Source organism: Scylla paramamosain, chromosome 2 (assembly GCF_035594125.1).
Source record: "Scylla paramamosain isolate STU-SP2022 chromosome 2, ASM3559412v1, whole genome shotgun sequence".
Taxonomy (NCBI): domain Eukaryota; kingdom Metazoa; phylum Arthropoda; class Malacostraca; order Decapoda; family Portunidae; genus Scylla; species Scylla paramamosain.
In genome coordinates this window covers 13,589,670-13,601,267 of record NC_087152.1, presented here as the reverse complement: position 1 = coordinate 13,601,267, position 11,598 = coordinate 13,589,670, and the positions used below count along the sequence as shown (strand labels likewise).

The window sequence follows — 11,598 nt, the reverse complement described above, 5'->3', positions numbered from 1 at the left end:
AGGGCCCCAAGCGTAGCAGAGTACATAGAGTAATCCCGTGGCAATGTAAGCAAGGGGCTCCAGCAAGGGACCACAGGTAGGGAGAGCACAGAGCGGCACACATCCACCCTCCATTACAATCACAAGGCCTGCCAAACTCCAGACGTTGTGGAGACTGCTATAAAAAGTCGTACAAAATGCACCACTGTATTGTCTTGCAAACGTATTATTGAAGTAAAATAAATCCAGTAATAATATTAATACCATCCGGTCGCTCACCATGACAGGTATACCAACATGGTGCCATCACTATTAAAGGACCAAAATCCAAATATACGTTTATTTCTTCACATCGGATTACTTTTTTATACAAACAATATTTTTAATCCATATACGACATTTAGATACATACACCACTGGTAATTGTAAACATTAAACACACATACCTTCTTCATAATCCTGATTTGAGTTTCCATCCCACACTATCAGCTGGCCGCACGTTGCCTGTCCCCCGGACCGCGCATGCGCCGAACACATAAACTAAAGCCTATAGTCACGTCACGTTTTGATGTCACCGGAGTCGAATTTTCGTTACTCTCGGCCAGGAACTGTACCAGACCAATCTCCAACACTGGGATTCCTAGAACTCCTTGGCAGCCTAGTAGATTAATGCAACATGGCTGGTATGTCCCTTACACAATGCTAGTATACAAAATAACGTACTGTAAACATGGAAATGGTGAATCTATGAATATGAAACACCCCACTCCTTGAATAACCCACTCCTTATGGATCAAACTCACAAACTTACTTTTTTTTTTCATGTACTACAGCAATATTGCGGTTGTTTTTGATATAGTTTACTAATCATTTCCAACCCATGTACCAATATTTCGCTGCCTAGATTTGCTGATATGTATAATAAACTCGAAAGTGAAAGCAAGCTACTCTGTATCATTATATTACTGCATAATTATGTTCGTCTTTGTCAGATTTACTTGTTACTTGCTTTTCATTCTAGGCCCTGCTATATTACAATGTGATACGATATTACCCACAATAAAAACCCCTAATCATCCATGTAACACTCAGTGAACAGATGTTTTCAGCTTTTCCTTGGAAATCCCAAAATTTTCGCTGTTCTTGACATCTTGTGGTAAACTATGAAAGAATCTTGATGCACACATTGTAAAAGCTCTAAATCCCACAGTCAGATTGCTTCGTGACTGATCCAGTCTTTGCGGTTCATCATTGTGCCTTAGCACCGTGGGGGTATCAAAGTGAAAGCCTAGTTAATAATGCTCTTTAAATATTCTGGTTTCCCAGATTTCGAAGCTTGGAAGAACATGACACAAATTTTATGAAAAATGTTGGCTTTGATAGGTAACCAATGTAATTCTTTGAATACTGGAGTTTTCCTATTGTATTGATGTAACCCCTTAATTAGTCTTGCAACTCTGTTCATTATGATTTGCAATTTTTTTTTCTAGTTGATAATTTGGTAAGCCTTAGTAGATAGAATTACAATAATCCAGCCTGCTAATAGCACAGTTATAAAGGAGCATTTTAATGGCCTGGTCATCCAAATATTTCCTCAGATTGTATCCTGCTACTTTCACAACTTGTTTAATATTGAAAAGAACTTCCTATATGTACACAATAACTTCTATTTTCAAAATTACTATATGTTTTAAAGAAAACTGCACAATTTCTTTTACTGTTATCATTATTGCCAATTGTGTCAATATTCACGTTTTTTTGTAAATTGACACCAGATGTTGTCGTAGCATAATGGGTAGCACAGCTGTCCACCGACCAGGTCCTAGATTTGATCCGCAAGCAGTCTTTGCTGTTCAGTTGAGACACTTTATGTGATGATAATATAACAAAGAGCTTCTTGCATGAATATAAGAAAATCAAGGTAATTAGGGGCTCTTTTCAGGTGAGTGACACAGTACAATGACGCTGCTAGTGACTGAGGGTTTTCAGTCCTCATTGCATCTGCTGCCTGATGAATGCAAGATGCTTTCACTATTTAGAATTAAGTGTACATTTCACACCTTGGTGACCTGTGTCATGATACTTCTCCAATTGTTTTATTGTTTTGTATATCAGTGGTGGCCACACAGGATTTCAGCATTCTTGCCTCTCTCACTCATCCGAATAAAGGATGAAAACTAAAAAAAACCTTTCCCATTAGTTCACTTACATAATTCACTTACTAATGGCTAATAATGGCTGCACAATATATCTAAAACACCATTACCATTATCTGGCTTGGAAACATCCCTCCCTTTGTCATTAAAATGTCTTATTAAGATCTAGGCATAATTTCAGATGAACGCAAGCGTGGATTGCTGAAATACACAGTAACAGAGGTAGAGACTGAGGATGAGCCTTCAGTGAAGAAGAGAAGGGGAAGGGAAACCACCAAGAAACAAGGAGATGAAGGAGAGCAGAAAACAACTAAGACAGTGGTTGGAAAGAAAGAGGAAGAGCCAATAGAAATAGAGGATGAGTCAGGGGAGAAGGATGAGGAGGAAACACCACTACTACCAGTTAAAAAAAAGTGGAGAAGAGTGACAGGAAGAGCCACCAAGTCTAAGAAAGAGATGGTGGAAGAGCTCAGAAAAGATCATGAAATGCAGGAGGAGGAAGGCATACCATCATCAAGTGAGCAAGAAAGAAAGAAGACAAGGAGATGTGTAAAGCCTGTATTTAAGCTAGAGGAAGAGGAGATAGAAATGGAGGATGAATCAGAGAGAGAAGGGGAGGAGGAGAATGCTTCTCCACCAGTCAGAAAGGAGAAAAGAGGGACAAGAGGAACCACTAAATTTAAGAAGGTGGAGAAAGAGGAAGCAATGACTACTACCTTCAGGGCAAAGAAAGGAAGAGGAGCACCAAAAAAGGAAAGAGTTGTACAAAAAGGAAATAAGGCAGCTATTAAAAAGAAAAGGGAACCAGATGTAAAGGCAAAAGAAGAGACTCCACCTGCTTCTGGCAAGAGAGGCAAGAAGAAAAAAGAAGCAACTCCAGCACTGATGCAAGTGCAGGAGGAAGAACTAGATTTAGATTTGAAGGAGCAGAAGGAAGAGGATGTGGCAGCACCACCCATAAAGAGAGAACCTCAGACAACCTCAAAGACAAAGGGAAATAAAGGTAAACCAGTTAAACCAGAGGAAGAGGAAGATATAACTCCCATCATGACAAAGAAGAGTGGAAGAGGGACAGCAAAAAGAGAACCTCAGACAACCTCAAAGACAAAGGGAAATAAAGGTAAACTAGTTAAACCAGAGGAAGAAGATATAACTCCCATCATGACAAAGAAGAGTGGAAGAGGCACAGCAAAAAAAGAAGGAAGGGGAGGAAGCAAACCAGTTGTTTTAAAAAGGAGAGGAAAAAAATCGGCTGTGAAAGCAGAGGATAAAGAGGAAACTTCACCTCCTCCTAGGAGGAAGAAGAAAGAAAATAAAGTAACTGCCATGGAACAGGAATTTGGTGAGAAGGCAGCACCAACCACAAGCAAAAAAGGAAAGAAACCTGTCAAGGCATCAAAGGCAAATGAGGATGTGGAACTTGGGATATATGAGTCCCCAGTATCTAACTGCATGACACAAGAGAAAAGGAAGGTTACCAGCACTGCCAAGACCTTAGGGAAGAAGAATGCCAAAACCAGAGTTACTAAGAAGAATGAAGAGGCTAAGACAGTTACAACTAAAGAAAATACTGACACAAGTAACTTGCCTGCAGAATCTGGCAAATAGCCATGAGTGGTTGTGGGTACACTATATGTATACTGAAAGTACATCACTGAAAATGGAAAAATGGCTGGTATATAGATATTAACAAGGTCTTAATAAAGGAATCAGTAGTTTATGACACTTATGTTTAATTTTGTTCTTGGTTTTGGTCTTGTTTCTGTTACTGAATTATGAATTTTAAGGTAACAATTCAGGTTGATAATTTAGACTGATTATTCAATTAGTTGTTTTAAGCCTGCCATATAGATGGATATTCAGTCCGGTAGTACTGTTTTTTATTTGGTTCTCATAATGCAGGGACACATTTTTCATATATGATTTATTCATCTATGTTTATGCCAAACTAGGATTGCCTCTAAAGAGGGATGACCAAGATATGAGGAGTAGGTTCTCACTCCTTTTGCTTCATCCCTTTCAGTCATATTTTATGATGTGCTGGAAATGTAATGGCTTTCTTTCCAGTCTGGTTGCAATGTGCAGCAAGAGTGTGACCTTGTACCACAGAGGGCAATCAAAAAACTTGAGTCACGTAAACAGTGAATGACCTGTATTAATTTTAATTTACATCTAATTTTTTTATATATAAACAAGTGATAAAAGTTCTTGATTAATATGTATGATTTTTTATACAAGAGGGAGTCATAAATTTCATATATTCAGGAGAGTATGGGATGAGAATAAGGATGAGGATAATCTTTTTTTTATTTGATTCTTCGGAATGTTTTTCATGAAGCTGATATGAAGTTCTTATTTTTCGATATTTGTTTATATATAACCTGCAGCAATGTGAATGATTTAATGGTTCAGTATATTAAAAATAGTATCTACAGTATATTTATAAAAAAGTTATTTTCCATCTTTACTTATTATTATTATTATTATTTTATTTATTTTTATTTATTCTTTTTTTATTTTTTTCCACTTGAAGTTTTACATCAGAAAATCTGAAATTTGTCCCTTAGGAAGATTAAGATGCAATCCCATGTGAGGGGAAAGAATGTTACTTGTTACTAAAAATTGTAATCAGTGACTGATGTGATGTAAGAGAATGTATTTTAAACTCCTTTTTTTCAAAACAGTATTTGAATTTTGAAGTGCTTTTTATAACAGTAATTTTACATGAGTTCAGATTATATTGTGAAGAAAAATAAAGGTATTTATAAATCTGTCAAGTTTTATCACCAGCATTTAAGAGGAAAAAAATCATGACACTGAAGGGAAATGTTTGAAAATTCACAACAATATCATGAAAGGGAGAAACACAAGTGAGTAATAAAAAATTTGAGTTTATTTCCTCACTAACATAAACTTCAGAAACATGGATGTGTTATGGAAATATGAGAGAAAATTTCAGTCCTCTGTCTGGCTTAGGGGAGAGACAGGATTGTAATTGATTGTGAAGGGCATGGTTTAAAAAGTGAGAAATGCGACTTATTGAGTTCATGTAAAATTGAAGGGCTAGGTATGAGTAAATAGAAGTTGGTATAATTTTCAAGTACAAGTTGAGAATGGATACAAATGCATATAAAAGGATATTAAAGCTAACTATGGAAAACATAATGATGCAATGGGTGACTGAAAATACAAAATATAGGGACAGATGACAAACCAAGACCTGACCTAATATCAACGAAAGGAATCAACCTAATTAAAGAATTGAGATATGTGTGCTGCATGAGGAAAAGTGACCATATAATGATAGAAACAGAGACTGATAATGATGTCAGTGAAGAGGATGAGTCATACAAATGAAACAGGAGAAACTATGGGGATGTGAATATAAATAACCTTAAGAGATTCTATGAAGAAATGGACTGGGGAAAACTTAAAAGAGCAAATGATGTGCAAGGTAAGTATGGCATTTTTATGGAACTATATGAGACAGGAGTGAATAAATATGTCCCACTATACAAACCTAAAGATAAAGGAAAGCAGGTATGGTTCAACACAAAATGTACAAGAGCAAAGTTGGAGGAGGCAGTAGACACCTGCCGAAACGATAATTACTCCCAGTGAGGTCTAAAGCACTGTTCAGGGGGTGCTGTGAACTTATCATTAAACCCAGCTGTGACCTCACTGAACGTTTCCCTTTGTGTCTCACAACACAAGGGGGTAGTCACAGCCTGCCCTCTAAAGACAACTCTCTTCCTCCACACAAAACTACAAGCACCTAATAACACACACACCCTTCACTCCAAAAATTTTAAAATCATGGCGACTCCTACACCAGCCTCGGAGTCCCCATCTGGGGAGGGGACCATAAATGTCCCCAGGTCGGACTGCCTTTCCGTCGACGACCCTAAGTGTCTTGACACCCCCCTCAACTTTTTCTTCATTAACTTCTGCAACATTCGCGGCCTAAGATCTAATTTTCAATCTGTAGAACACCACCTCTCCTCTTCTAAACCTCATCTTCTTTTCCTCACTGAAACTCAGGTGTCTGAGGCAACTGACAGTAGCCCCTTTTCTGTTCCCTCCTACTTTCTCTATCCTCATTTTCGATCCAAAGCTGGATGCTGCGTTTATGTGCGCAATGACTTAACCTGCTCTCGTGCCCACGCTCTTGAATCTTCCGAGTTTTCCACCATCTGGCTACGACTACAGAGTCATTCTCATACTAAATTTATCTGTGCTGTATACCTCTCTCCTAACTCCTCTGACTATAAGAAATTCTTTGACTACTTAACTTCCAAAGTGGAGCACATTCTGACCCTCTTCCCTTTTGCAGAGATCTCCATTCTTGGAGACTTCAATGTTCACCACCAGCTTTGGCTTTCCTCTCCCTTCACTGACCATCCTGGTGAACTAGCCTACAACTTTGCTATCCTCCATGACCTAGAGCAATTGGTGCAACACCCTACTCGTATTCCTGACCGTCTTGGAGATACGCCCAACATTCTTGACCTTTTCCTGACCTCTAATCCTTCTGCTTATGCTGTCACCCTTTCTTCTCCGTTGGGCTCCTCCGATCACAATCTCATATCTTTATCTTGTCCTATCACTCCAATCCCTCCTCAGGATCCCCCTAAGCGAAGGTGCCTCTGGCGTTTTGCCTCTGCTAGTTGGGGGGACCTGAGGAGGTATTTTGCTGATTTTCCTTGGAATGACTACTGCTTTCGTGTCAGAGACCCATCTTTGTGTGCTGAGCGCATAACAGAGGTGATAGTGTCTGGCATGGAGGCGTACATTCCTCACTCTTTTTCTCGTCCTAAACCTTCTAAACCTTGGTTTAACACAGCTTGTTCTCGTGCTATACATGATAGAGAGGTGGCCCACAAAAGGTACTTAAGCCTTCCTTCACCAGAATCTCATGCACTTTATATTTCTGCCCAGAACCATGCCAAGTCTGTTCTCCAACTAGCCAAAAACTCCTTCATTAACAGAAAATGTCAAAACCTTTCAAGATCTAACTCCCCTCGTGATTTCTGGCATCTAGCCAAAAATATCTCCAATAACTTTGCTTCTTCTTCTTTCCCTCCTCTACTTCAACCAGATGGCACCACTGCTATCACATCTATTTCTAAAGCTGAACTCTTTGCTCAAACCTTTGCTAAAAACTCTACCTTGGACGATTCTGGGCTTGTTCCTCCCTCTCCTCCACCCTCTGACTACTTCATGCCACGTATTAAAATTCTTCATAATGATGTCTTCCATGCCCTCGCTGGCCTAAACCCTCGGAAGGCTTATGGACCTGATGGGGTCCCTCCTATTGTTCTCCGAAACTGTGCCTCCGTGCTTGCACCTTGCCTAGTCAAACTCTTTCAGCTCTGTCTGTCAACATCTACCTTTCCTTCTTGCTGGAAGTTTGCCTACATTCAACCTGTTCCTAAAAAGGGTGACCGCTCTAATCCCTCAAACTACCGTCCTATTGCTTTAATTTCCTGCTTATCTAAAGTTTTTTAATCTATCCTCAACAGGAAGATTCTTAAACATCTATCACTTCACAACCTTCTATCTGATCGCCAGTATGGGTTCCGTCAAGGCCGCTCTACTGGTGATCTTCTGGCTTTCCTTACTGAGTCTTGGTCATCCTCTTTTAGAGACTTTGGTGAAACTTTTGCTGTTGCCTTGGACATATCAAAAGCTTTTGATAGAGTCTGGCACAAAGCTTTGATTTCCAAACTACCCTCCTACGGTTTCTATCCTTCTCTCTGTAACTTCATCTCAAGTTTCCTTTCTGACCGTTCTATTGCTGCTGTGGTAGACGGTCACTGTTCTTCTCCTAAATCTATTAACAGTGGTGTTCCTCAGGGTTCTGTCCTGTCACCCACTCTCTTCTTATTATTCATTAATGATCTTCTAAATCAAACTTCTTGTCCTATCCACTCCTATGCTGATGATACCACCCTGCACTTTTCCACGTCTTTTCATAGACGTCCAACCCTTCAGGAGGTAAACATATCACGCAGGGAAGCCACAGAACGCCTGACTTCTGATCTTTCTAAAATTTCTGATTGGGGCAGGGCAAACTTGGTATTGTTCAATGCCTCAAAAACTCAATTCCTCCATCTATCAACTCGACACAATCTTCCAGACAACTATCCCCCCTTCTTCAATGACACTCAACTGTCCCCCTCTTCTACACTGAACATCCTCGGTCTGTCCTTTACTTATAATCTGAACTGGAAACTTCACATCTCATCTCTAGCTAAAACAGCTTCTATGAAGTTAGGTGTTCTGAGATGTCTCCGCCAGTTTTTCTCACCCCCCCCAGCTGCTAACTCTGTACAAGGGCCTTATCCGTCCATGTATGGAGTATGCTTCACATGTCTGGGGGGGGTTCCACTCATACTGCTCTTCTAGACAGGGTGGAATCAAAAGCTTTTCGTCTCATCAACTCCTCTCCTCTAACTGACTGTCTTCAGCCCCTCTCTCACCGCCGCAATGTTGCATATCTAGCTGTCTTCTACCACTATTTTCATGCCAACTGCTCTTCTGATCTTGCTAACTGCATGCCTCCCCTCCTTCCGCGGCCTCGCTGCACAAGACTTTCTTCTTTCTCTCACCCCTATTCTGTCCACCTCTCTAACGCAAGAGTTAACCAGTATTCTCAATCATTCATCCCTTTCTCTGGTAAACTCTGGAACTCCTTGCCTGCTTCTGTATTTCCACCTTCCTATGACTTGAATTCCTTCAAGAGGGAGGTTTCAAGACACTTATCCACCAATTTTTGACCACTGCTTTGACCCTTTTAAGGGACTGGCATTTCAGTGGGCATTTTTTTTATTAGATTTTTGTTGCCCTTGGCCAGTATCCTTCCTACATAAAAAAAAAAAAAAAAAAAAAAAAAAAAAACATGGATAAAAATGAAAAGTTGAAACCAAAAAAATAAAGAAAACCTTAAGACAGCAAGAAATGAATATGTGAAAATAAGAAGAGAGGAAGAGAAAGGATATGAAAAAAGTTGAAAATGCAAGGACAAACCAAAAACTGTTCTACAGATTCATAAATGGAAAAATTAAACTAAAAGAAAAACTAAAAAGGTTGAAGGATGGAAATTAAATGTATGAAGACCCATAAGACATGAGTGAATTGCTAAACAAAAAGTTTCAGCAAGTTTCCACAGAAGAATAAAAATTGAAAGAACCACAAGATGAGAAAAAAAAAAAAGCAAATGTGGGAAATTACAGTAATCAAAGTTTATAAAATGATGGAGGAACTGGAAGGAAGAAAAGCAGCAGGACCAAATGGAATATCAGATTTCATTTTAAGAGTGCAGGAAACAATTAATCAAACTAATACATGACATAATAAAGTGCTCATTATCAACTAGAAGAGTGCCTAAGGAATAGAAGAGAGGAGACATAGTGCCAATTTATAAAAGTGAAAAGAAAGAAGAACCACTAAACTATAGACTAGTATGAATGACCAGCATAGTTTGTAAGATCTGTGAAAAAGTGATAAAGAAGTAGTGGACAAAATTTCTAGAAAAACATCATATAATAACAGAAAAACAGTATGGCCTTAGACAAAAGCAATAATGTGTAACAAATTTGATAAGCTTCTATTTGAGAGTGGGTGATATAACACAGGAGAGGGGTGAATGGGTAGACTGTGTATTTAGATCTAAAAAAAGCTTTTGACAAAGTTCCTCACATCAGGCTACTATGGGAGCTAGAAAATATAGGAGGATTAAATGGAAAAATAAAAAAAAAATTTGGATGGAAAGTTACTTAAGGGGTAGAGAAATGAGAATGGTAGTAAAGAATGTAAAATCAAAATGGAGAAAAGTAGATAGTGGATTACCACAAAGATCAGTACTGGCACCAATACCTTTCCTGATCTACATAAATGATATGCCTGAAGGAGTAAAGAGTTTGTTTGCAGGCAATGCAAAATTACAAAGACATATAAGAAACAGAAACAAAAAAGACCGTGAAATTTTACAAGAGGACTCGAATAAAATCTGGAACTGGAGTAAGAAATGGGAGATGAAATTTAATGTGAAAAAATGTCATGTAATAGAAATGGGGAAAGTGAAAGGAGACCAAAATGGACATATAAAATGGGAAATGAAGAAATAATAAAAGTACAAGAAAAGAAAGATCTGGGAATGACAATACAGGATAGTCAGCAGTTAAGAAACATGTAGAAAAGATATTCAGAGATACACATAAAATGGTGAGAAATATTGGAATGGCACTCCACTACATGGATAAAGATATGATGAGAAAGATATCTACTACCATGATTAGACCAAGGCTGGAATATGCTGAATCAGTGTGGTCTCCCTACAAGAAGAAATTCATCAAAAAACTAGAAAGGATACAAAGGATGGCAACAAAGAACTTCCAGAACTGGAAAAATTAACATGAAGACAGCTTAAAAGTAATGAACCTGCCAACATTGGAACAAAGAAGAGAAAAGGGAGATTTAATATTGATGTATAAATTGTGGAATAGAATGGAAGATATTGATAATGAGAAACTAGTGCTAAAAGAAGTAGAAAATACCAGATACACACAAGGCCATAGCAAAAAACTAAGAAAAGATGCTTAAATAACATAAAGAAATATAGTTTCCCATAGAGAAATATAGAAATTTGGAACAAGCTAAGTGAAGATGTAGTATCGGCAACGAGTGTGCACAACTTTAAGGAAGAACTGGACAAATGTAGATATGGAGACAGAACCATATGATCTTAACTCAGGCCCTGTAAATTACAACAACTAGGTAAAGAGGAACAAAAGGAAAGCGAAAAGGAAGGATTTTGTGGGTTTTTAGGGAAACTTAGCTGGAATTTAATTCTTGAAGCCTTTGTGGGGAGTCTTGGAGGATGTTTCACACCTGCCCTGCTAAGTGTTGATGCACTGCAATCACATGGGAGCCAATGAACATAATAGCCTGCAGCCCTGTATTTGAGACCTTGACAAGATGATGTAATTAATTAGCAATATTTTCTGTTTTCTTGTGAGGAGCTATGTAATTAATCTTCTCTCCCCTTTTTATTCTGCAACACCTTTTCCTTCAGATTCCCTGAGGGGTTGATCATGGTAGAAGAGAACATTTGTTGGTGACCATGCACCTTATTCTTCTCTCTCTCTCTCTCTCTCTCTCTCTCTCTCTCTCTCTCTCTCTCTCTCTCTCTCGCATTATTTATTTTTATGTCAATTCATTAAAGTGATGTGGTACATCCTCATTTTATAGGTCAAAGTACAATTGTTTTACAAAACTACTTAAAAAAGCAATATGTATATTGCCTCTGTAGGCATTAAGACAAAACATTTTAACAGAGGCTTACAGTTCTTGCTGGGAGATGTCCCTGATATCTATCGAATATGCTAAAGAATTCACTTTAATGGAACACTGCCTGATACTGATGGTGTCAAAACTAAAAAGGTAATTTTGCTGGCTCTTT

The 11,598-nt window shown here is 38.4% G+C and overlaps 1 protein-coding gene across 1 annotated transcript; it reads left to right on the top strand.

Moving 5' to 3' along the window:
* The first annotated feature begins 495 nt into the window (after positions 1 to 495).
* Positions 496 to 4,904, top strand: LOC135110538 (muscle M-line assembly protein unc-89-like). The gene is made up of 2 exons (XM_064022950.1): positions 496 to 662; positions 2,317 to 4,904. The coding sequence occupies exons 1-2, from the start codon at positions 656 to 658 to the stop codon at positions 3,741 to 3,743; spliced, it is 1,434 nt and encodes a 477-aa protein (XP_063879020.1). The 5' UTR covers positions 496 to 655; the 3' UTR covers positions 3,744 to 4,904.
* The last annotated feature ends 6,694 nt before the right edge of the window (positions 4,905 to 11,598 follow it).